Raw genomic sequence first — 27,704 nt, 5'->3', positions numbered from 1 at the left:
GTCCATCCCTCCCATGACCTCTGGAACAAACATGGCACCCTCTTTCACTACAAGATGTATGACAGTTTCTACACCCAAGACCCTCCCACTACGCCCAATACCACTACACCCAACCACACCGCACCCCAACAGATCCTATTCAACTGAACCCTGCTCATCACTGACGACACACTGAAGACCATGAAGACCATATACCCCAGAGCCCCCTTGGACCTTTGCCCACACCACATCTTCCATAGAGCAGCCACCTACATTGCCCCAGAGCTTCGCAGCACCATCAACTGCTCCATCGAGACTGACACCTTCCCTGATGACTGGAAACATGCTGAGATCAACCCCCTGCTGAAGAAACCATCCACTGACCTGATAGACCTCAAGAATTTCAGACCCATCTCCCTGTTCCCCTTCCCAGCCAAGGTCATTGAGAAGGCCATCAACGCCAAACTCTCCAAGTTCATTGAAGAGAACCACTTCCTGGACATCTCCCAATCTGGCTTCCGAACAATCACAGCACCGAGACCGCAATCTTCGCTACCACCGACGACATCTGCTCCCTCCTCGACCAGGGCGAAACCGCAGCCCTCATCCTGGGCTGCGGTTCCAACTCTCAGTCGGCTTCCAACTGCACCCTAATCATAAGACTCCATGACGCTGGCATCTGCAACACGGCCCTGAACTGGATCCACTCGTTCCTCACTGTCCGAACACAGCGAGTCAGACTATGTTCGTTCCTCTCAGAAAGCCACAGAGATCAGCGCAACAATGTTCCTCCCGAAGCCCACCCTTTTCAACGTCTACATGGCCCCATTGCAGCCATCGTCAGGAACCATGGGCTCAACATCATCTCCTACGCCAACAACACCCAGTTGATCCTCTCCCTCACCAATGAACGCACAACTACCAGATTAAACTTCCACAACGGAATGAAGGCTGTTGCCACCTGGAGAAAAAAAACAGTTGCCTCAAGCTCAACTCAGGCAAGACCGAAGTACTCATCTTGGGACCCACCCTCTCAGTGTGGGATGACTCCTGGTGGCCCATTGCATTGGGAACCCCACCCACCTCAATAGACCACACACGTAATCTCTGCACTATACTGGACTCCTCGCTCACAATAAACTGCCAGATCAACGCCGTATCCTCATCATGCTTCCACACACTCCGCCTGCTTTGAAAGACATGCAGATGGATCCCCACCGAATCCAGAAAGACGGTCACCCACGCAATCATCGCAGCAGACTCAACTATGGCAATGCACTCTGTTATATCCTACTTACTAGTATAACCTGTACTCTAGCCCTGCTGCCTTTAGCTGCTCAGCCAGAGTGTGACTTGGTCTTAGCATGTTGGTGTGTCTGTGATGCGTGAAATGCCTGGGTGTCTGAGTGGGATGAATGTGGCAGTTAGAGATGGGCTGAGCAGCTAGGCAGGCTGCTCCTGGTAGGGCTTGTACCACACTAGGCTGGCTGGAGTCATGACAGATGTAACCTGAACTGGAGAATTATTAAAGAAGAACTAAATATACATCCTGGCTCCTGGTGTCTTTCTACATAGGACACAAAACACTCAATGCCAGCTTCACCCCGAAATTCCGCAGGAAACTACACAACATTCAGAACGCCGCAGCCAGAATGGTCCTCAACATCTCCCACTGCTGCCACTACACCAAACACCTTTGAGAACTCCACAGGCTCCAGTTAACAAAAGCTGCGCACACAGGCCTACAAAGCCCTCCACAAGGCAGGACCTGCATATCTGAACCAACGCCTCTCATTCCTCATACCCGCCAGACACCTTCACTTCGCCCAACTGGCACTCACCCCTGTCTCAGGAATCTGCCAGACCAGAGCCGGAGGAAGATCCTACCTCGCTGCCAAGGCCTGAAACACCCTGCCTCTCCACCTCAGGCAATCCCTGTCGCTGAACCATATCAGGAAAGATCTTCAAACCTGGCTCTTCGACTGAACCCCAGCGCCCAGATGAATCCACAGCCCCCTCGCCCCCCTCAGCTTCTTGAGAAGCTCACAGGTGAGTAGCAACGCTCTATAAACCTCTGACTGATTAAGACAAATTATTTTGATCATCTCACCATATATTAAAGTCCCCTATCAGATAGAAACTCTCATTCTTTAGTAACTACAGATGAATGAGGTCAGCTAAACAAAGAAACTGTAACAGTGACCCGACAGTAATATAGTAGCAGACAAGTCCATGTTATGTTTTGGAGTGGAATTCCAAATGAAAAGCAGGGTTGCAGCTGATTGGAAGTGATCACTTAAATATTCATAATTGATGAACTAGACCGAAAGATCACCACTACACTCACACCTAAACTGGTTTGTCTGTCTATTCTAATTGTATACTATGCTGGAACAGTTGTATACAGGTTAGGACCTGAAGAACCCTTTAGTCAAGTTACAGTACAGTACATAGAAAGTCTACATTTTCAGTAAGTATAAGGTCAGTAATTTCCTCTGCATGCGTACTTAATGAACTGCAATTTAGTAGTATGCAATTCATATGGAATCTGAAGCAAACTTATTGCCAGCCATTTTATAGCCCAACAACGCCCTCACCACATTAGATGTTCACCTGATCATCATTGTATCTCAGGGATGCGGACAGGTACAGATGTGCATCGTCGGCTCACCCGCGACACAGATGCCTAGCTGTGGCCCCTTTATAGTATCATGGCGGCCAGCACTTGAAAGAGTAGACCTTTAATGGCATCATCCTGTAAATGTTAGCTTTTGTGAATGGCAGGTCCAAAACTGGAGGTGGAGAGCAGGCTAAACCAGAGGTTGCTGCTTCTTACACCCATCTGTAGAGCTTGAGATTGGCTAAAGTGCTGTGTGCAATAAGCCGATTTGCAAAGTAAGGGGCATATTGTACAAGGACATAACACCACCAGAACGTCACTTTTTAAAACGTTCTGGTGGTGTTAAGTCTATCGCCCTATTTACAAGGTGGCGTTAAGTCACTTAACGTGGCTTATTCCGCCTTGTAAATATGGCCCTCTTTCATGCTACACTTAGGTTGGAAGGGGAGAGCAATGGGGGTTGCGGTCGACGTTCTGCCACAACACCCACTGATTTTGATTCTGCCCCATTTTTACAAGGGTGGCGTAAATATGGGTCTGCGCCAAAATTAAGACAAAAAAAACATAGTCTTAACCCCTTCTACGCTCATGACGAGCTCAGCTCGTCATGAGTTACGCCTGTCGTACGCTCATGACGAGCTGAGCTCGTCATGTAACGCGGTTTTCCGCAAAAGTTAGCGCACGGCGGGAAAACCGCTAGCGCGCAAGGGGTTAACATGGCCAAACAAGGAGACATGTTTAATGTCTCCTTGTTTTTGCCGTTTCTATGTGTGCTGCATTGTGCAGCACACATAGAAACAGCAAATCACCTCGAATGAGACTTTATGTGCAGGAAGGAGTGCCTTCCTCCACGTAAACAATCACTAAAAAAATAACGATTTGCAACTTCTATTTGTACTGCACAATGCAGCACTCATAGGAGTTACAAATTTCTATTCTGGATGGTTTATGTGCATGCAGCGACACCTCCTGCACATAAACAATCATTCTCTCCAACGCAGGTACCCTTCCACTATGGTGCAAGGGTGCCTGTGTTGGAGAGGGAGAGAGAGAGAGAAAGAGAGAGGGAGGGATACAGAAAGAGGGAGGGAGGGATACAGAAAGAGGGAGGGAGGGAGAGAGAGAGAGAAAGAGACTGTCTGTCGTTTCTTTCGATCCATGAATGAGGAAACCGCAACAATGAGGCGACAGGGTCGAGACACCCCTCGGGCATCCACTACCTTCCCCTGCAGCATGCGGCACAGATCAACTTCGGGCTCCGCTGAATGCGTGTATCTAGAACAATTGTGAAGTGGAGAACCTGCTGAATGATTGCAGTGTGCCTCCAGCTTCATCTAGTGGCACTTTGTGGTACTGCAACCTGACTAAGAGGTTGAGTTCTAATTTGGCGGACAGATTGTGCTCTGCAGGGAGACGCAGTAATTAATTACGTCGCCAAGACTGACCATGGTAAGGCCACTTCTGAACTGGGGGTGCTTCATGCACTGTCACAGAGACAGAGGGCTGGAGATCTGCAGTAGGCAGATCCATGCATGCCACAGACCAAGTGTGTCACCCATGAGAAGGGTGGTGGTTCTTCCCTGGAAGTCCTGTCTCACCAGGCACCTGTTCAGCTTCAGGGTAGACCCTGAGATGAGTAGCCAGCCTCAGGCTACCTCCCCTGGACTGGTGGGGAGGAGAGTGTAAGTAGGGTGCCTATTACCAGGGGCTGTTGCCCCCACCTCCCACCGGAACCAGAAGGACGGTCACTCAGGCCCTTATCAGCAGCAGACTAGACTACGGCAGTGCCCTCTACCCAGGAACCATGGCCAAACTCCAGAAAAGACTCTAGAGCATCTAGCTCATCCTTGACATACCCCGCCACACCCACATCACCGCCCACCTGAAAGACCTGCACTGGCTCCCAGTCAACAAAAGGGTCCCCTTCAAGATCCTCAATCACGCCCAAAAAGCACTCCACAATGCTGGACCTGCATACCTCAACAAACGTCTCACCTTCTACACCCCGAACCGGCAGCTTCGCTCTGACGACCTCGCCCTTGTCCCACGCATCCAAAGGAATGCCATTGGCGGCAGATCCTTCTCCTACCTCGCCGCCAAGACATGGAATACCCTGCCCACAGAGCTGCGTCTGACCCAGGACCTGCTGACCTTCAGGAGACTCCTCAAAACCTGGCTGTTCAAGCAGTAGCTGCAAGCGCCATGAGACCCTCCCGGGTGACTAGTGCGCATTACAAATGCTTGATTGATTGACTCTGAAAAACCTCAGAAGTCAGAGGACCCTGGATGGCCTGGGGCCTGGCTCTTGACACTGACAGCTGCTAGTGGCCTCTGTTGAACACTGTTCATATGGGCAGAGTTCTCATTGGATTGGGGACAAAAGTCTCAACCAAGAGGCATAATGGACCACATCACTTTGTTGGCCAAACTGTCTGACTACTTGGATGCATCTGTGGGCAAGTTAAGGTTAGGTTTTGCCAGAAAGGTTCCTCATGGGTCAGTCCAGTGGCTCAGGAGAGTGTAAACAGAGGATCCAACCGAGTTCGGAGAGGCATATAACTGACAAGTGCCCCTGCATTAACAGGGGCTTCGTCCATATTATATCACCTAAGCAGGGAAACCCATTAAGGTATTGGTTAGTCTACCCTGGCTTTTGGCTGGGGGGGCTGTGTTGTGCTTGACCCTTTCTTCAGAGTCAACCCCAAACTTTTTGCTTACAACCTCCTCCTTTCTAAACTCATTTTTGTGTTGGCTTTTAGGACTCTGCACACTCAACCACAGCTAACTAGTGCTGAAGTGCTTCTGCTCTCTTCTTACATATGATAGAACTGGATTACACCTAATTTGCATATTTAATTTACTTGTAAGTCCCTAGTAAAGTAGTACTACTTGAAAAGTAAATGCTACAAGTAGTCCTGCAGCACTGATTGTGCCACCCACTTAAGTAGCCCTTTAAACATGTCTCAGGCTTGCCATTGCAGCAGCTGTGTGCAGTTTTAAACTGCCATGTTGACTTGTCAATATAAACCTTTTGCCAGGCCCAAACCTTCCGTTTTAATGCTTGTCACTCCTAGGATAGGCCCTGAACATCCCAGAGGGCAGGGTGCAGTGTATTCAAAAGGTTGGACATGTACTTTTAAGTTTTACATGTCCTGGTAGTGAAACTCAAATTCGGTTTTCAATACTGCAAGTCCTGCCTCTCTCATAGGATAACATTGGAGTTACCTTATTTCATTTAATATGCTGTAACTTCCAATGGGGAGCAGGTAGGTATATTGTGTTTGGGGTCTAAAGGATTGTAAGTAAAAGCTAAAGGCAAAGTCAGATTTGTAGTCACAATTCTGAAGATTCCACTTTTAGAAAGTTGGCATTTTCTTGTCCTAACCATTTGGTACCCGCAGCTTGTTGCTGGGTCACATGACTAGGTGTAGCTGACAGTTGTCTTTGTGTATTGCTCCCAGAAAGTCAAATGGGCCACTTCGAGTTAACGAGGGGAGGAATTGTCACCTACCACACTTATACATCACAAATGCCTGAGCACTTTCACAAAGGGGTTGTCACTAGCCTTTTGTGACCCTAGATAAGCTGGGACCAGGACATGGAGGAAGGGGATGCATGACACATCAGGGGGGTGGAAACTTCTAGAAGCTTCTTCTACCTCAAAGTGGACACCAGATATACATATTGGACCTCAGACCCCACCTTTTCAATACAGTTCTGGACCTGTGGAGATTGCTAGGAAGAAGGACAGATGTGCTGCTGAAAGGACTGGCACTCTGCTGGACTGCTGGCATGCTGCCCTCTTGCCTGGGTGAGAAGACTGGACCGGTGTTTCTAAACCCAGAACACCAGAGTGACTCCGAGGACTAGTTGGATGGCCTGCTGAATAGAAGTTTCATGCTCAGAACAGGCTTCCAACAACCTTGAACCCAGCACTTTGACTCTGCAATCTGCAAGTGGTGCCTCCCCAGTCTTGGATACTTGGAAGTGGGCCTGAAGGTGCTCAGCCAGCCAATCTGTGAGTTCAGCACAACTGCTGCATCTCTTCCATGGCACATCTTTCGCAGAACCAGCGCATCGCTTCTGCTGTTCGACGCATCACCCTTGGAACCGACAAAGCCTTTGCTTCCCAGACATCTCAAATGCAAGGATTTCGCATTGCCTACAGCAGCCTGTCAGAACTTCCACTGCATGACACATCTCCCTGCAAGGATATCATCTCGCCTCACGCATCACATTGGAACAGTCGTTGTGCGACGTATCTCCACACAAGGACATTGCATTGCCTCTGCTGCACAACGCAAACTCGACACAAGACTCCACATCTTTTCACAACCAGGATTTAAGGAAGTCATGTTCAGCAGGTCTAACTGGGTCCCTGAAACCAGCCCGCGCTCCATCACAGTTTACCTGAACTTTTGACTGTGTCCGGGTCTGGCACAACCAGATAACCACAGATGTTGCTTTTTGGAGCAATTATTACTTAAACATTTAAGATTGCATAGCTCCAGTTCTTCTTAATGGATTTTTGTCGTTTCGGTCTAGACTTATTTATTTAAATGTACCCTATTTTTCTAAATTAGTACATGATCTTTCTTGTGTTGTGTGACGGTTTATTGCTGCTCGAAGTGCTGCATAAATTCTTTACACATTGCCTCTAAGTTAAGCTTGACTGCTGTCTGCCAAGCCTCCATAGGGTTCAGCACAGGTTAATTAGGGGTTTGCTTGTGACTTCACCCTGACAAGGATTGTGATTTCTGCTTGATTGGCCATCCCTAATGACATCACCCAACTTCTCAACCCTCATAGCTCTGCCATTAAGGCCTCCCTCCACAAACTCCAGTTGGGAGCATAAACATTTGCCACAGAGGTGTTATCTCATACCATGCAGATATTCAAAGGACCTTTGTCAAACTGCTTGTAAATGTGTAACAAGTTCTCAATAGGGTTATTTAATATTTTTTTAATTCAGCTGTCTGAATCATAATGCTCACCTCCCATGTAACAGCACACCCTGGAATTTTATTTTACCAATGCAATACTACTTTCTGGCACAAATAAATCTAGAGACGGAGAAGTTTATGTAGTTGTGGTATGACAGGACTCCCACTGTCAGTGGCCAATGGTATGCTAAGTAATGCCAAGGACACTTGACTAACCATAGACCCCATGTTTAAAAGATCCACTAAATTTTAGGCACTTTCACACACATTTCCTTATCAGGGCATAACTTTCTATTCCTGGAGAGGGGGTTTTAAGGGAAGCAAGGGGCTCCTGAGAAAGTGGATGGTTTACAGACTTTCTGTGGAGTTTCACAAAATTCCCCTTCTTTGACCCAACTAAATACATTAATTTTTGCACACTAGTAAACAGATTGGTTTGACAGGACTGTAAATTAAACATCAAAATACAGAACTCATTTACTGCCTTTATAAAGACAATAACTGCTCTACATTTCTACATTAATGTACAGTTTTCTTCATTTTTTCCAGGTTAAGTGATATTTCAAATTGGTCGGTGCAAGTTTTCTGAATTGTGTATTCCTAAACCAACATATTTAAAAAATATGTTCTCAGTCTGATTTTTTAAAAAAGTTTTCTAGAGTCATTTTTTATTTTATTTATCCAATTGTTCAATTGAAACAAAATTGCAGACAAAAGACAGTGATACACACAAATTGTATTAAATATTTTACTTTATTTATATATGTTAGGCTAACATATATCTCTTTTTTAAAACTTTATTTCTACAGAAAGAATTCATAGTTCTGTCATGCACAATTACCATTTGGCTCATACAGGAAGCAGGTACATGGGATCTAGGCCCTTTTTTTAAGGCAATAGTCGACATTTCATTTTTTAGAAACAAATTGACAGACATTAAGCTCAAAAATACACTCTTTACGTTACTTAGTAGATTTAATTTTTAAACATTTTACATGAAAAAAATGGTTAGAAATAGTTAGTCTTTAACCAATAAAATTCTGAAACTAGTTTAAAAGCTATTTTAACTCAAGCCCCACGATATGAGGGGCAGAGTGTTATTCAATGATTTGATACAAAATGCCTTTCATCAACCTGCCCTTCTTCTCAGTGAAGTCTTGCAATTACAAGTGATTTTTGTATTTCTACTACCAATATAAAACTACATCTTATACACCTACATTTTAAGTTACAATATTATTTGTTTAACTAATACTGCGGTGGCGCATTACACTTGACTAAAAAGTGTTATCTATCGAAAAGTTCCTGTTTCCATTGTTTTTTAACCTAACGTTTTCAATCAGCTTGATTCTGTACCAGCAGTTTTCAACCAAAAAACCCACGATGAGCATATGTGTAACATTCAAGGCTGCACAAAGACTGGCAACTCTGTTCAGAATGGACCACCACTTTTGTGTTCATTCCTGTTTCACATACAGCATGAAAAATAAATAAGTTCACACTTTTTCATAAATTAGAGAGAAAGAGATGAAGTTAAAGAGGTTCTTCAGAATGCAGTTCAATTGACAAATATATTTGCTTACAAATTGTAGATGCCTGGGGAAGTGAGCACATCCTTACGACAAAATAGAAAACACGCCTTTAAAATGACGAACAATACTCTCTTAGTACACTTGTTAAAATAGGTTTTACGGAAAAAGAAGGAGCTATTATTTCAGATCTAGAAGCAGCATTTGATAATGCTGATGAAGATCTTTCTAGAATTGCCCTGTGAAACCATCATGTCCTGGAATCTCCGATTAGTGTTGAAGGTATGTTGTACCATCATAAACATGCAGTAGCCGGTCTTGGAATGATGGGTGAATGTATGGGCAGTTTGCAATTAATAAGGAAATCCATCAGGGTTGCCTTTTGGCATCTATGCGTTTTAATGTGTTCAGTAATAATCTTTCTGCAAATTTTCAGTATATTCCTGCAAATGTTCCAGTTCTTAATAGGGTGGCTCTTGCATGGCTCCTATTTACAGGCAATGCCACTGTAATAGCTAGAATTGAAGACTCCAACATAGGCTCTAAACTTGTTCTGAAAGTTATTGTAAAAGTAAATAATTGTCACCTAGGGAAAGTAATGTAATGTTTTTGATCCTTGGCAAACATAAAAGTAGCTTGGAGAAAGTCTGTTTGCCATTTTCAAATTGCGAACCAAAAGAATTTGCATAATCTATTTATTGAGGTGTTTTGCAGAGGACAGCGTGTCGCTTTACAGTTCCCTTAGACTACTGAGAGAAAAAAAGAACGCAGTTTAGTTATTAAAAGTTGCAGTGCAATCAGCTCAGATGACCAAATGTGTTTGATATTGTGCAATTCTCAGCAGTCGTCTGAGCAGAATTCAGCTGTAGGATCTCAAGTTGTGTTTGAGGGCACTACATAGTGTGGAGCTGTGTAAACCTAATGATCTTCCCAGTTTCATTTTTGTGAAAGATTGTTGTTTAATCAGATTGGTGGGCATCAGCGGAGGTCTAAGTGAGGTGTACATTTATGCAAGTCATTGGGGCATTTGCTCCAGTAAGGGTTATGCATGGTGCAGAAACTTTAAATGTAATCCCATCATCTACTAGTAGCCAATGGAGTGTTTTAAGGGTGGGTTTATTGTGGTCCCTCTTACTAAGGTCAAAGCAAATTCCAGCTCCTGATTGTGAAGTCTTTGGAGCCTGCTTTTCAAAGCAGTCAGAGTAGTAATACAGCAGTCAATTAAAGCATTGGCAAGGTTTCTTGTCATCTTCATTCGGTGGTTGGTTGTGGAGAAGTTGGAGAGTTTGTAGAAGACGGAAGAGCTGCATGATTATAGACTTCGTCACTGTGTTCACTTAGGGAGCACTAGTGAGTTTGGCATTCAAAAGGATATCCAGATCCTTATCTTTGCAGTGTAATAAGCAATTTTATGGAAGTGGAATGGAGGGTCAACATCCATGAAACATTGTGTTGGTCGTGCAGACTACATTAGAATCTTTAATTTTTTTTTATAGCCAAGAAATGAGAATGAATAAATGAAAGCATTTGTAGAGTGCACAGCTACTCAACAAGACTGTAGTAAGGAAGTCCATCTTTTCAGTTTGGCCGGCCATCTTAGGACGGTCAAACCGACATGCGCACTTCACATTTCTCCAACCTAAGCTATGTTGCACAGTTGGGTGGAGAACACACAGGCTCCCAGGCCCTGTCTGACTGGCAAACCAGGCCTCTCAGACCAATCTCGGCACTTCTCTCATACTGGGTAACAGCATTCCCAGCATGACAGCAGCGTCAGTATTGGCATCTGGGAGATTGCGCAGTGTGCACCAGTCGAAGATCGGGAGAGGAGGAAGTTGGGGATTGCAGCATCAGGCAAGTGCTATTTTTGGTTTAATGTTTTTGTATTTTTGTATTCCCACCCTACCACGTCACATTGGGAGCACCGCCACTGACCACATCTCAGTTTTTAACAAGGGCCCAATAGCTGCTTTTACCTAGGCCGATGTGTCTAGAAAAACTGCCTTTTTATATGCTTTGACCAAGGATCGTGAAACTGCTTTTATGTTACACACGCTTACCAGGCATACACTGAATACACTGCTGTCAGAAGTCAGGCACTTTTTGTGGATTTAAAAAGAAAGGAACTATAGTTTGGAGAGCCCCTTGGAAAAGCAATGCCCGTCCTGTTACCAGATTCTCGTCTGCTTAATCAAGTGGTCGTGTGGCACATTTGCTCCCAGATGAAGGATTTCAACCTGCCAAGCCATGAGGTTGAAGCGTCTACCTTTTTGGCACATGCCTCGGGTTTGTTAATCATTTAATTTGCTTCTAAGACACTATTCATACTGTAGTGTTTTTAGGAAACTTTTGTAATCCTTTTCTTTAATTTGGCACAATAAATGTTCACTTTCTCTACATTTGAAAAATTTCTGATTGAATTTGGCACTAATATACGCTAGCGTGGCCCAAATACATCTGCATGCCTATTTCCCTCTTAAGCAGGCATTAGTTTAGGGGTGAAATGTTAATGCTAATGTTAGGTGGTGTTTTGTATAGCGCTCGGCTACTACAAGGAGTGTCCCGGCGCTTTTATGACCTACAGTGGAAACAGGGTGGCAGGCGGCGAGGGAGCAGGCCTACTGAGCAAAAAGCCAGGATTTTAGGTCCTTCCTAAAGGCCAACAATTTGGTATTCCTTCGAAGAGTAATCGGCAGGGTATTCCAGAGCTGAGGCGCCAGACGCTTGAAAGACCGGCCACCAGTCCGTACTCTTCTTATGACTGGGACCACAGCCAGAGCCTGCGACTCTGACCTCAGAGATCTGGCAGGCTGATAGAGAGCCAGCCGCTTCTGAATGTATTTGGCACCAGTAGCATGAAAAGCCTTGTGGGCCAAAGTAAGTGCCTTAAAAACTATCCGTTTCCAGATAGGCAACCAGTGGAGAGTGTACAGGAGGTCAGACGCTCTGGCTCGCCTATGTAGGCCAAAAATCGCCCGAGCCGCCGAGTTCTGAACCACCTGTAGACGTTGGAGAAGATACTCCGGAAGGCCCAAGTACAGGACATTGGCATAATCAAGCCGCAATCCAATAAGGGCTTGCACTGTAGTTTTCCTGTGTGCCAACGAGAGCAAGGGAAGGAACTTACGGAGCATCTTAAGGAGGCCGAAGCATGTTCCTGCTAAGCCAAGAATCTGGGACTTCAGCGTTAGGCCGTTATCGATTTTAACTCCAGATTCTTGGCCATCATAGATGCCGCCGATGGAGGAAACATATTTACAGGCCACCAATCCTGCCAGCTTGGATCAGATCGACAGCTGAAATAGAGCACCTCAGATTTATCTGAGTTACACTTGAGGCTGTGTAGCTGGAACCATTTAAAAACAGTCCCAAGGCACTCTCGGATGTTCTCGCCGTCGAACTCAGACTCCTTCCCACACGTGAAGAGGAGCTGAGTATCGTCGGCATACGACACGATCTGGGCCCCGAACGACTCCACCAATGCCGCCAGAGGGGTCATAAAGATATTAAAAAGAGTAGGGCTCAAAACAGAGCCCTGGGGAACTCCGACCTCCAGTGGCGGCACTACCGCCGAACAAGGGGGGGCCCAGACCGTTTGGCAGGGGCCCGCTAAAAAAAGATCTGAACCAGCTGAGCACCGTCCCCCGCAGACCGATCTCACTAAGTATGGTAAGGAGACCCTCATGGGGGACGGTGTCAAAGGCCGCCGACAAGTCGCGCATCACCAACATGGCCTTTCCTCCAGCATCCAATACCTCCTTGATTGCCTCCGTAACTTCCAGCAGCGCTGTCTCGGTGCTCAAGTTGGTACGGAAGCCGGATTGAGTGGAATGTAACAGATTGTGGCTTTCAAGGAAACTAGAGAGGGATGCATGTACGTGTTTCTCCACGATTTTAGCAAAGGCTGGCAAGAGGGAAATAGGCCTATAGTTAGCATAAGACCTCCGGGTCCAAACTGGGCTTTTTTAGTAACGGGATGATCATAGCTTGCTTCCATGCTGGCGGTACCACTCCAGTGCTGAGGGAAAGGTTCAGCACGGTATTAGCAAGGGGATTTATAACCTCCGCTATTTTAGCCAAAAATTTGGCTGGACAGGGATCCAGAGGGGACCCAGACTTTAGTTTCGCTAAGAGCTCCAGTGATGTAGCTACGGCTAGAGGTGGAAATTCCGAAAACGTGGGCTGATAGCTAGAGACCGACCCTGCCCTGGCACTGGAGGCGTGGTCAGCCACTACCCCAGTCAACAAAAAAGAGTCCTGAATGTTCTTAATTTTACTGGAAAAAAATTGGCAAGTGAGGACACCCAGGATTCCGAGTGCGCACTGAGCGGCGTATTCATTTTAGGGGCAGTAAATTCCCTTACAATAGTAAATATCTCTTTGCAGGAATTGGTGGCCGCCTCAATTCTCTTTGAGAAAGGCAAAGGAAAATGTGTATAAAATATCCAGAACAAAACCAACTAACTAACAGAATCTTTTGACTGTGAGAGAGTGAGTCACTTACCCCAGAGATAAATAAAGAAGGCATGCATTATCACACATCTCAACAGTGGAATCCCTGCCTAATCTACCTTTATAAGAAGGATGCCGACCACATTTTGAATGTCTATGGTAGCTTTGCATCATTGGGTCTTTTTACCCTAAAATGTAGTGGTGCAAAACATTGAACTATAACCACTATTCAAATAGAGACAGTAAACAGAATAATTGAAAATCAATTGATAAACATTGCCTCCGCAACATCAACCAAGACATACCTCCTAGTTGGTACAGATTGCAATGTTGGGTATTGTTAAAGATGGGTCAGTAAAGTTGTTCATGATTTTGTGCCCCATCATTCATTCATTATTCATTTAGCATGTATTTAGTGCACAATATACCTAAAATGTTTCTTGATGTTATGAACCTCGATTAGATTACACACAGTGTTCATATTATTTTCAACACAGCTCATGAAGATAATCAAATGCAAGCTGAGCTATTGTATGCCTCAATCAACATATTTGCATCTCTGCTACACTTTGAAACTAAATTTGGATTTCTGATGCTGTGTGTGATGTTGATAGTCCACTCTTCCAAAATTCTAGAGAACAATCAAAAAAGCAGGCCTGGTCCAGAAGATGCATCTTAATCGGCCTGAAAAGGATGCATGGAATATAAACCAAGAATAGAAGGGAGGGGAGTTAGCTGAAAAAATCTTGCGCCTTTATGTGACAATGCTCAGATCTTTGCTGGTCCGTCTGTGCCATTAACAGAGAATCAGGGATTTTAATGACTTGACAAAAACTTTAAAACATTAATTTAAAAAAGCATTGCATATTTCCTAGAAGAACTTTAAAATCCAAATCAATGAAAATGATACTGGCCTGCTATAGGGAGACAACCTGAGAAGAACTTTGCTTGGAATCATAGAAAGTATAAGGATGCTGAGATCCCTGCATATAAACCTAGCAACATTATCCAGTTTCAAGAGAGACCACCATGTCTGAACTGTTATGGTGATGAATGTCGAAAAGTCAGAAAGATTCCACAAGTAGCCATTGTTCCTTCGACAGCCATCTGTAAAGTATCTGGTCAACTTGACAGATCTCTCCGCTTTCCAAAGACATATCCTTTAAACAAATGAGCTGGCTGTAATTAGAAAGCTGGTTGGGCCACGTGCAGATTAAATCAACCAATGATAACACACAACCAACTCAGTAAAGTTGAAAATGGTGGTCATGAACCTGTCATACATACGTTAAGAAAAGGAAAACTGAGTTAGGATGAAAAAAGTGTGCAAAATACAGCTGTAGACCAATTCAATACTGTTATACTGAACTATAAATATAAATTGGAGTACCATTATGTAATCCTTATGTTTACTTTAAGCACGGTCTGGCCTTTTGGGGTTTAGTTTAACTTTATTGTTGGCTAGCAGAGCAGGAAAATGAGGCTGCTTTTAAGGTTGGACAGCTTGGGACATAATCAACCCACCCATGCCCGAGTGCTGCTGTGAGGAAGTAGCACAAAGATTTCACCTGCCTTGGAAAAATAATGGGACCAGAGGCTGTGATAAGCCCTAACATTTGGCAATATGTCATCACGTTCTCTTCAGAGAAGACTACAATTACTGTTACAGTGATAACCAATGGCATTCACGGTTTCATTCAGCAGATCCACAGAGGTTCTCCTAAAAAATTACAACTGCAATGTTAATTCCCATGACATGGTCTATCGAAATGAAATTTGATTAATTTCCCTTCAGAATATAGAAATCCTACCATTTTGACAGCCTCCACTGAGCATATTTAAAGAAAACCTACAGCAAAGACATTCTCCACTGATACAAGTCCTTTGTTCACATGTGAAAATTGTAGCAACATTTGCAATCACCAATCAGGAATTAGTAAGCAGCAAAAACAATGAACAAGTGCTCCACCTTTTACCTCTGCACTACATTTATAAAATGTTGGCTATGTGTGATATACTAGGACAGATGGCGGGATGTGATGTAAATTCTCAACATCTAATATCATGGCTCAGCAACTTGACTATGAAGCTAGAGTTTGTGTAAGTAAATGAATGAAAGCGTAGCAATTTTTATATGTCTGCAAAACAGACTGGATATCCTTTGCATAGCAGCGAACAGTGGTAAGCAGTGTGTTGCCACTGCAGACAAGTGACTTTTTATTTTATTTTCATGTCATGAAGTACCGCAGACACACATGTGCCCGTCATAAGTAATAATGTACCAGTAGTTACTGGACTAGTGAACGTTTCCTTTTCACTGATGGTGCATAAAAGACTAACTACAGAAACCCATCAAAAAATAATTACAGCAGTAATAATTCCGACTTCACATGACTATTTTATGATTGAACGCGCCATGCAGCCACCCCGGTCATGGAGCCATCGCTGAAAAACAATCCTGCGAATGTGTACCACTGCAAAAAACTTTTTGGAGAAGAGCAGAAAACATGGCAGCTAACATTGACATTCAAGTATTTCGTGATACACTGACTACACTATCAACATACAACATAGAGCTTACTGCTATTGTTACACTCGACCAACACAAATCAAAGGTGTAAAACTTGTTCCATTAACCTTAGAGATAAAATCCAAATGTGGAGAAATTTCGTCAAAGAGTTGAATCTGTTTCTGCTACTACGAATTTAAAGAAGATAGCTATCGTTCCTGCAAATTCATGTTCAAATAGTTCAGAGATAGGCTTGTGCCATCAGCATTGTCTGTGTTTCCAAGTTATAAACATTTCCTCCACCGTTATGTGTCTTTTCGTCATCTATTCTCCAAGTGGATGTCAACTGGTGTAGACGACACAGTGGTCGGATGACTTCCCACGCTGTTTTTCCCTGTTGCACTTGGCGTTTTTCTGCTTTTGGTGGTGTTTGTGTTTTGGGAGCCAAATTCACGTTCGGTCCTTAAATTTCTGTTTAGAAAATAAAATTATCATCATTACCATATGATTTCGGTATTTTTCCAAAATGTGAGCATTCACTTCCTCTGCACAGACTGTAGAATTCTATTCTTTCAACCTTAGCAAGGATGTATAGCCTAGAAGCCTAGAACATACATCCTTACAGGGAATTAGACTATTCTGTGGACAGGCAACTCTTAATGTACTACTGTGGAAAAATCCTTGTTTGAGTAAACACCACAAGAGTTTCTATGGTATACTACCATGAAGGACTCCTAACCACTCTGCATTTTGGTTGAGTTGTGTGCCGTTATAAAATACTACTAAGAATGACCCCTAACCGCTCTGTAGTTTGGGGTGGTGCCCTACTAGTTGGAGCTACAAAGACTGAACAGCTTGGAAAAAATACAGGTTTAATTTTAAAATTCAGAGCAGCAAGTATGAGTTAACTAAAAGAGGAAATTGGATTCAGAATACGTTATGAACATCCGTAACTACATATTTGACAGGGTGTAGACAAATTATGCTTGGTAATGATCTGTATCAGGAAAATGGCATTGGTGCAATCCATTGGGGAGTGCATCAACCACACAGTTGGCATGGACTCATTCCTACAGAGCAGTACACATATACAGCGGAGTAGGAACATTGGCATTCCCTTGAGGTCACCCATGAAAGATTTTTTCAAAAATGGCATCCATCTTCTATCCTGGAGGGAGCCTTTCAGAGACTCCAATCTATTAGAATTGTTGCAAAAGGCCATCAGGGACACAACACACTTATGATCACCCATAGGTTATTGTCATGTGGCAAGAGAGCTTGGGTAAAATGAAATGATTTAAAATAGCACAGACTCTGGTACAAACAGTTGACTAGCTAGCATGCACTCTGTCTCTTAATAATAAGTACCCTAAAATTGTTAACACACATTGTGCCTTAAGAGCATAACGCATCTTTAACAATTGGCCAGGATTCAAGGGGTGGAAATTAAATGGAAAGGAGGTGTAGAAATATCTACAAATAATCTAAGTGACAATAGAAGAGCAAAAAGGCAAGGACTACGAAGGATCTCCCCCAGCTGAAGAAAAACAAGAAATAGAGATTGATTTGAAGTAAAGCTTTGCAAAGCTGTGTTTCTACTTCAGAGTAAAAAGTACAAGAAACACTGAACATCCATGAACTGACCAAATGCTCAATGAATTAAAATGTTCTATGTTTTTTTAAAGATTAGTAACAGTATATTCAAACCAAGCTATCATCTATTTTATGCTACTGTAACACACATTTAAGTCAATAGATGTTGAAAAATCCACAAGTAACTATTAAGCAGAGGTCTTCAAACTTTTTGATGCCGAGACCCCCTTGTAAAACCTTTTTAGGCGTAAGGACCCCCTTCCGACAAAAGTTTCTAGAAACTGGTACTCCTCATCATCAACAACTATCGACAACCATAAATGCGCCTGTTAAACCTCATCACATCCATCCATCAATCATTAATCCACCCACACTTTCACACATCCATCCATCCATCTATCCTTCATCCATCCACCCTTTCATCCTTCCATCCATCCTTCATCCATCCACCCTTTCATCCTTCCATCCATACATCCATCCTTTACCCATCCACCCACCCATCCACCTATCATTCATCCACCCCCCTTTTCACACATCCATCATTCTTCCATGCAGCCTTTTATCCATCCATCCACCCATCCTTCATCCATCCACCCTTTCATCCTTCCATCCATACATCCATCCTTCATCCATCCACCCTTTCATCCATACATCCATCCATCCTTCCTTCATCCACCCACCGGTCCACCCATCATTGATCCCCCCACCTTTTCACACATCCATGCATGCATCATTCATCCATGCAACCTTTTATCCATCCATACATCCATCCATCCTTCATCCACCCTTGCATCCTTCCATCCATACATACATCCTTCATCCATCCACCCTTTCATCCATGCATTCATCTTTATCCGTCCACCTTTTCATCCTTCCATCTATACATCCTTCATCCATCCACCCTTTCATCCATCCATCCATCCATCCATCATTCATCCATCCATGCAACCTTTTATCCATCTATACATCCATTCTTCATCCATATACCCTTTCATCCTTCCATCCATACCTCCTTCATCCATCCACCCTTTCATCCATCCATCCTTCATCCATCTATCCTTCATCCATCCACCCACCCTTTCATCCACCCATCCATCCACTCGTCCACCCACCTTTTCACACATCCATCCATCCACATCCGTTCACCCTTTCATCCTTCCATCCATACATTCATCCTTCATCCATCCACCCTTTCATCCACCCATCATTCATCCACCCACCTACCTTTTCTGTGCCTCTCTCATGGGGGGCTGAGGGGGGGGGGGGGTTCAGTATCTCTGTGTCTTCTTCCTTCTTCCTCTCTCATGGGAGAGCATCTCTGTGCCTCCCTGCTGGGGGGCGGGGGGGACAGACAGGCTGTAACAACATCTCACCATGAAGAACAGACTCTCAGGCACATTTCTCCCAAACAGGCGCCAGGTATGAGGGTTCCTGGGACTTGAACCAAGGATTTTTGGGACGTGTCGGAGGGGTGGGGGGGGAGGACCTTTCACGTGCTTTACTGGCGGGACCCACAGCTCCAGGCGTGCAATGCTCATTGAACTCAAAGGGCTACAGCCTCCTCCCCCAGCCACCCTCCCCTGCCCCCCAGGTCCCCTCCCTCGTGTATGTGAGCCCGACTGAAACAGCTTCAGGGACACACACAAAGCCACACCCAAGTACTTCACAGGTCTTTAAAAGACCTTTTTACGTGTTTTTTTTTTTTTTTTTTTAAACCTTTATTGACAGCAAAAGGAGAGACAAGTCGAGGCCTACAACCAAGCCGGCCGGCCGCAATGTGCAAAATAATCAGGAGTCACCAGGCAAATATTACATAATCAATCAATGCAAAGCAGAGGCCGTGGAGTCGCAGAAGGGGAGAAGAGATACAGTAACCAAAGGGCTAAAACACAGGAGTAAATAAGGCTTAATTTTATAATATGGGGAGAAGACATATGACAGGCTCACTTTCAATACGGAGGCATCCGATATCCCAAACCAACCTCAACATTAATAAGGGGGCATGGGGGCAAAATATCGGGGGGATAGTACAATGCATTCAAGAAAATCAGGATACGTGAGACACAATCAGCCCCTGAGCATTATCCTCGTAACATGCCCGCCACCCAAGACACTACCAAGCCAGAACAGAGGGATCGGAAAAACAATGCATCAAAACCAGCCCGTCATAATAACCTCTGGGACACAGGAAGGAAAAAAAAAAGGGGGGGGGGCGAAGTGGGGAAGGGGAAGAGGAAGGGAAAGGAAAATGGAGGGAAGACAAAATAAAACAATAAAAAGAAAATAAGAAAATATGAAAAACGAAAGGAAGAAGACACGCCGACACAGGCCCCCCATGGCGGGAAGACAGGAGACAAAAGGAGTAGCGGCCCAAGTGGGGGTATGGCGATCGGGGAGAAAGACAGCCGAAACATAGCAGGAGGATTAACGACGCCACACCCCCCACCCGAAACACACCATAGGAGGTCGGGACAGACGCGGCCTCACGAAAAGGAGATACAAAAGGGCCATAGAACCAGAAGACAAACAAAAAATAGAACCCAACCCACCCGTCCCACCCTGCACCCCTGTAGAAGGCTATGGCCCACCCTTCAAACAGCGTGCCTGTCGCCCTAAACCAGAACCCGAAATATAGCGAAAAGTAAGAAAGAAGAAAGAGACAAAAAGGGCAACAAAAGCGGAGAAAAGAAAACAGGAGGGAGGAGCAGAATAACCATAATCCGAACGGGCGGCCGCAGCCCTCCGCCCAACCAGACAAGCACAGTCAAAAACAGACCAGGACGACACCCCATTACGCGCCACAAAACATTAGGAGAAGGGGACCTCCCACCTTTCTACGATTAAAAACAATTATGCTACTAAATCGTATACCGGGAATCAAACGGAAGTCGTACATTTCACCCCCAACCCTTTCGAGCGACAAACCCCACCCACCACATGGCAATGTAAAACCACATACTAAATACGAAATCAGCATATAATCGAGTGGAATGGTGGGTAGATAGATCCACAAGGGAGCAATAGTCCAAACAGAAAATATCGATGCATCAAATATCGCAGCACGAGCAATGAAAAACAGGAGTCTAGTTGCGCCACTGGAGCGGGCGAGGTGGCCCCAATTATAGACACAGGCAAAGTCATCGAAGCAGGCACAGGAGGCAGTCCACCAATAGTTTCAGGCAACAATGTCGAACAGGGTCCCAGTACAGCATCCAAGTCCCCGGGGTCCGAACCTTGAAAAGCAGGGCGCCCCAAAGTCACCGACACACTACACGATCTCCGATCAGTGGCGGCGACACTCAAGTCAATCGAGGGGGGCGAGGCAATGAAGTCTTCGAAACAAGAGGGCGACAAGAAGAAATGGCCGCCCAAAATGGTGGCAGATCGTGGCGTACCCACCGAGACACCCAGGGCCAGGGAAGCGTGTAGGGATCTCAGGGCTTCCAGGATATCTGACCGTCGGCTCACGTCCACCAGATCCGCTCCCCACACCAATAGGCAACACGGGCCCGCCGCCACAGGGTGATTCTCGTTTCAGAGGGTCGTCCGCCATTTTGTGAATCAGCCCAATCGCCGCTCACCACGACCCCCGGAAAGACCAGTTCTCAAATGTAGGACTTTACAAGCTCCGGGGGTCCCAGCAAGGGCGGCCTCGATGCCAAAAGGATGTCCGCCCAAGACGGGTCTCCGCCAGCACCAGCACCGGTGCCCCAATCAAGCGGAGTCTGGGCCCCGAGGACTAGGGCCGCCGGACAAAGCAGCGGCGGGGAGAGACCCCTTCACAGACTCAGGTCCCCGGGGCTCTCACCCACGTCGGCCGCGCGGCCACCAGGGCAGGCCCGGGTCAGGATCGCCGGGATCTTCGCACATCGGCTCCCAACACTGGTTCTCGCTCTCGGCCGGGTCCGAGAGCCGTCGGATCCCACCGGCCAGGTCCCGGTCCAAGTCTCGCAGAGGCCCCGATCTCTCAGAGGCCACAACTCCGGAGCCACTGCACACCGAGACCCCGGGGTCGGATGGTAAGTACAAACAAGCCGTTATGTTTCCAATGCCCCAAAAATGTGTCGTCCCCGGACAGGATAGAAGACAGGATAGGCAATCAGGACGGAGGGCTGCGGGAGCCGAGCTAAAGGGCGACCATTACGGCCGCGAGCTAGGCTCCTCCTCACCTTTTTACTTGTTAATGAGCGTTTGATGTTTTTCACCCCTCGGTGTGAATTAGGCCTCCGCCCAAGCACCCTCAATCAGCCCGCCGCCACTAAGGCAAACGCTCTGACAGAATCTGCGACCCCCTTCCCAGGACTCCACGACCGCCCTGGGGGTCGCGCCCCACAGATTGAAGACATCTGCTATAGTGTTTGATCTTGACAACCAGTCAAAGGAATAACACATCTACAATGGGACTGTGACAGTAGAGCATTTGCTGGGCTCTCTGCCGTGTGTGCCTGTACCGGCATTCTCTTAATGTATTTTATGCACTTTGCACTTTCAGCTATTGCGAGGAATCGTTTTAAGAATTGTTTTAGTATTTTTTAAATTTGTAAAATTGCACTGGAGGGAAGCATAACAATTTAATTGACTGTGGAGGAAAACTAATTCTGAGCTGCTGGAACGCATGGCTGCGGTGCCCGTCTGTTGGAGCGGACCCGCTTTCCAAGGTCAGCGTTCTAGTGGTTTTGGGCGCCACCACTACAAAGAACTGGATGCAGCGTCCGCGCAGCTAGTGACAGTAGAGCATTTGCTGGGCTCTCTGCCGTGTGTGCGTGTACCCGTACCGGCATTCTCTTAATGTATTTTATGCACTTTGCACTTTCAGCTCTTGCGAGGAATCGTTTTTAGAATTGTTTTAGTATTTGTAAAATATGTAAAATTGCACAGGAGGGAAGCATAACAACTGAATTGACTGGGAGGGAAACTAATTTTGAGCTGCTGGAACGCATGGCTGCGGTGCCCGCCTGTTAGAGCGGACCCGCTTTCAAAGGTCATCGTTCTAGTTGTATTGGGCGCCACCGCTACAATGAAACAGATGCAGCGTCCATGCCGGCGGCGCACCGAAGGCGCACCACAGGCAAGCCCGTCTGCGCCCATCAACGCCCCAGAGGCGCGAGGCACAGGGCATTCTGCCAGTTTCATAGGCCCTCTTGGGAAGAGACGGTGCTATGACAGAGACGCTCTAATGAAGTTGAGAAATCCTACAAGCTGTAGGTATGTTATTTTATCACCTAAAGATAATCCCATCCAGAGGTGTAAACAATGTAATTGGGGGGTTTCCAAGGGTGGCTTAGAGAATAACTCGGATATTTGTACGCTTTATAGCCCAACTGAAGACATTAACAAACAAGATAATATCAGGGCCTTATTATTAAACTGCTGCTCCATGAATAAACATGATTTACATATTTATGACCTTCTGATATAGAAAAAGCCAGACCTGTGGTTTCTGACTGAAACATGGCTTACTGAAAATTCCAATCCTACTATAGGGATGGCGTTTCCACCGGGCTACTCTATTTTGAGTAAAGACCGCGTGGGCAGCAAAGGGGGCGGCATTGCTATCATTAGTAAAATTTACTTTTCTATCTCCCCCATTGTTACGGAGGACATAGAAGGGGCAGTATGCCTCAGTGTTCAATGCACTCTTTCCCCCCATCAATGCTTTGCAGGAGTACTAATTTACAGACCCCCAGGTCATGCAGGGGCCCTTTTGAGAACTCTTGGTAACTCTATAGCATCGTTGGCCCCCAGATTTAAAAACTTTTTGGTCCTTGGGGATTTTAATATCCTCTTGGACAATCAGGAGAGGGCCGATACTTTCTCTCTATTGGAGTCCATGGAAGTACTGAATCTCTGCCCGTATGTGATATCCCATACCCACAATAAGGGTCATACCCTGGATAAATTTTTTGCGGACACCCTTATCCAAATAGATGTTCCTCTGCCCCGGCCATGGTTTGACCATTTCCTGATCAGCTTTACGATCCAGAAACACTTTAAATTCAGACAGTCCCAGGCGAGGCAGGCACCGACTTCTCACAGTCCGCTGTATAAAATCACACCAGAAGCCTTTAAAGACAAATTAGCCAGGCATTCCCTGGAGTTATGTGGGAATATTGAACAGGATGTAGAATCTCTTGAAAACTGGGTCAATCTAGGCACCAGAACTCTAGCCCCCTTGATCACATGCCCAGTGAAACCGGTCAGACGGTCTGCCCCGTGGTGCAATACCACTTTGTTGCAGGCCAGAAAAGACTGCAAACGTCTGAAAAGAGCCTGGAGGAGAGACTTTAGCAAGGAAAAGAAAGAAAAGTATAAGAAAACAATAAGAACTTATCATAAAAGGATACAGGAGGAAAATAAGTCATTTTTTGCTCGTAAAATCGAATCTACCGGGAATAAAAGTAGAGAACTTTTCAACATAGTGAAAAGCTTCTCATCACCTAATGCTGGATCTAACCATCCCTCCTTTTCCGCGGATCGGATCAATCAGTTTTTTCTACACGAAAATAACAGATCCAATCTTCGCTTAGATTGCCAAAGGGATCTGAAAATAAGGATTCCCCCCCTGCCAAATTGTCATAACAGGATAGGAAATGCTTCTCTTTCCTGCTTCCTCCCGGTCCCTTTGGAATCTTCCTTAGTAATAATGAAGAGTTTGAAGTCTGGCTCCCCGTCAGACCCTTGCCCTGCCAAATTTCTGGCTGATATGGCAGAGTCACTGAATCCAACAATTAACAGTATCCTGAACCTGTCTTTGAGCATTGGTCAGGTGCCCGAGAATTGGAAAACTGCAAAAGTGATCCCATTATTGAAGAAACCCTATGCTGACCAAACTATACTTTCCAACTATAGACCCATCTCCCTTCTCCCATTTTTTGCTAAAACGTTAGAAAATATGTACATTCGGTAGTCTCCAACTTTGCTGAAACTCATAACCTCCTTCATTCAAGCCAATCAGGTTTTCGTTCTAACTTTAGCATGGAGATGGCCCTACTTGAGGTCGCTGAGACAATCAAAGAGACCCTTGATAAGGGAGAAAAAGCTGTCCTAATTCTCTTGGACCTTTCAGCAGCTTGTGACACCGTGCCCCATGATCGCCTACTGCAGAGCTTGCAGGAGTGTGGTTTTGGTGGCACGGTGTTGAAATGGTTTGCCTCCTTTCTGAAGGACAGGAGGTATGGTCTCCCCCCTTCGCAGCCAGGATCCCGCTTCTAAATGTGGGGCCCCCCCAGGGCTCCATTTTGAGCCGTGTATTATTCAATCTTTACATGCCCCCCCTAGCCAAATCGGCGGAGGCAGGAGAGGCGAAGATTATATCTTATGCGGACGACACTCAGTTGTGGCCTGATGAAATGTCGCCACCCGAGATGGCAGTTAACACAGTTAAAGATCTGGGAGTGAAAATGGATGACATGATATCCATGAAGACTCAGGTTCAGACAGTGACTGGCACATGTTTTGGACTTTTATAAATGATTAGGAAATTTCTCTATCTATTACCAACGACACACAGAAAGCTAGTCGTGCAGACCCTCATTACTTCTAGATTGGACTATGTTAATGTCCATGATCTTGGCCTCCCAGAGTGCTTAATGAACAGGAGTCAGATTGTTCAGAACTCAGCGGCCAGAGCGGTCCTGAAGTTAGGAGCCATTGAACGGATTTCCCACCATTTGAAGAAATTACACTGGCTTCCGGTCCGGTGTAGGATTCTCTTCAAAGCCCTAACCCTTGCCTTTAAAGCTCTGCATGGGCTTGGGGCGCATTACATCCGGAAAATTATTTTCTACTACATCCCGCGCAGATCGCTTAGATCAGCCCATCAATATCTGATCATGGCGCGGAGTTTCTGTAGAGCCCGCTGTGGAGGTCGGTCTTTCCATGTGCAAGTAGCCCCCGCTTGGAATATCCTGCCTTTATCCCTGAGATAGACCACTACCCTTCTGGAGTTTAGAAAGCAGTTAAAAACCTAGATGTTTCAACAACTACCATAACTTATCACCTTAACTAATTTTGGTCTTGAAGTCTTTGCTCTTTGTCTCTTCTGTCATAGCGCCGGGACACACTAGTGAGTAGCTGTGCGCTCAATAAATCCTTGATTAACGTAACACAACATAACAATGTTATTTCCTGTTAATTTATTAATAAACCAAGGGCATTCTAAAAGGAAAGTGTTACATATCTTTTTAGCATAATTGAGTGTGGTGAAAATATAAAGGAAATAAAAGACTCTAAAGTAAATTACATTGGTGTGTGGGCAAATTTAAACATGTCTTAGTAGTGGCAATGTATTGTTTGCTATCATTAGGACTGTTCGGGGGCACACCGTTTACAAAGAGGAGAGGGTGAATAAGAAAAGAGATGTTCTTTATCTTGGGTGAACCACAAAGTAACACAGGTACACCGGAGACTGTGACATTCAGAATATACCTCTGCTTTAGGACACTACTCATGCAAACTAGAGTTCATGGCAATGGCAGCAGCAGCATTTGCTTTGCCAGGTAATAACTTGGGTTACCTAAATGACTACTTCCTTGGATGTGTTAAAGGAGCCTACCTGAAAGCTATGCCAGAATTACAAATCAACATTTAAATTAAGAGATAAGTTGGGGAATTTAGAAACGCATCAGTTGCAAGCATATCTTTCAAACACTGCCTATTTGTGGATTTAGGGTCATTTATCTGCTGGTATTTCACCTCTCACCTTTTAAGGGAACTCCCAGGACACTCCGATGCTGTGCCCAAGTTTAAGAAACCACATTAATTGTCAGTAGGGGGACAGACAACATGACATATTAACTTGATGAGCCTCGTACCAGAGTATGTGCTTTCCATAAAAAGACCAGACGTGACTGGTTTTGCCGCTTACTGTTTCTGAACTATGTTTTACCTTTTTGCTGTGCCTCTACTCACACCCATTTCAAGTTCAGGCAAATTATCAGCAATTGTGCAATGAACCAAGCTAATTGGCAGATTCAGAAACTGGACCGTCATATCTCCCTAGGGCATTAGACCTACCAAAGAGTGAATTCAGTTTTGTTAAATACAATGTATAACACTGTATCTGTTTCAGCTTAAACTGAATTCAAATTATTTCAACGACTGCAACTGTATAGGTCCATGGATTAATCATTACATTATTTTATAGCTCTGTTCCGAGTATGTGACCATGTATTTCCAAAAAAGCCAAACTCATCCATTTAATGTTTTCAGTCGCTGGTCAATGAATGTATCTGTTTGTACCTACTTTTTCTTTAAGCAGCTGATGCTAGATTTTTATATTTTGGTATTATCTGAAAGAACATTTATTCATTCATTTTACACTGATTAAGAGTAGTCTTTATAGTTAAGATCTATTCATTGTTCAGAAAGACTTGAATTTTTTCTTTAAAGACTCTTTTCTTGGTTTGTTGGACTGTTTTAACAAAATGCCCCCTGGTGTGCAGATCTTGAGAAACGATTGCCCCCTACAGAATATTACAGTGACTTATCTCAATCAAATTATTCAGTGACAGCCACCTCTTGGGTTAGAAATCATGTCCGCTTCATCACACAACGTAGGAACTCAAACACCACAAAAAAACTGCAAGTGTTGTATATCCATGGAGATTGTTGTTGGCCTAATAATTTTTGAGACCAGTGGCCTTAATATGAGATTTTCATAGGAACTATAGAAGTAAGAAAGTTGATGTTCCTTGTGAGCTTTAGCAAATTTACTTTTCTGCATCTGTCTGGATTCTCAGATCCAAACGCTATGGCTTTTATTGGAATAACTGAAAATTAGATACCATTGTGTTACAGTACTTTATAGTTAAAGAATGCACAAACCTATTCTTCAGGGGATATTCAAAAATATCTTAAAAGCAATTAAATAGTAAATAACATGAAGAAGAGTCATGTGGAATCTCGAAAGCTCACACTGCTATATTTTCTGCTAATCCAATAAAAGCATCAATAACAGGAGTGTATGAATGTTTTGTGTGAACTACCACTTCATACAACCCATCTTCGGATGCTAAGGTGAGAGCCTTGTAATGCAGACTATCTTGGTAACATCTTCTACTCAGCTGAACATCACACAG

At 44.8% G+C, this 27,704-nt stretch overlaps 1 protein-coding gene across 2 annotated transcripts in view; it reads right to left on the bottom strand.

The window, feature by feature from the left end:
• NCMAP (non-compact myelin associated protein) overlaps positions 1–27,704 on the bottom strand; it is a 990,488-nt gene that overhangs the window by 695,225 nt on the left and 267,559 nt on the right. The window contains exon 4 of one of the 2 annotated variants that reach the window (XM_078681267.1): positions 8,277–16,503. The exons of the other annotated variant lie outside the window; for it this stretch is intronic. Within the exon in view, the coding sequence (XP_078537393.1) occupies positions 16,353–16,503 (151 nt within the window). The 3' untranslated portion in view covers positions 8,277–16,352. Of the gene's footprint in view, positions 1–8,276; positions 16,504–27,704 lie in introns of those variants that run through there. 2 annotated transcript variants of the gene reach the window in all.

Source organism: Lissotriton helveticus, chromosome 3_1 (assembly GCF_964261635.1).
Source record: "Lissotriton helveticus chromosome 3_1, aLisHel1.1, whole genome shotgun sequence".
NCBI classification, from domain to species: Eukaryota; Metazoa; Chordata; class Amphibia; order Caudata; family Salamandridae; genus Lissotriton; species Lissotriton helveticus.
The sequence above is the reverse complement of the archived record's forward strand: the minus strand, read 5'-3'. Positions and strand labels throughout refer to the sequence as shown.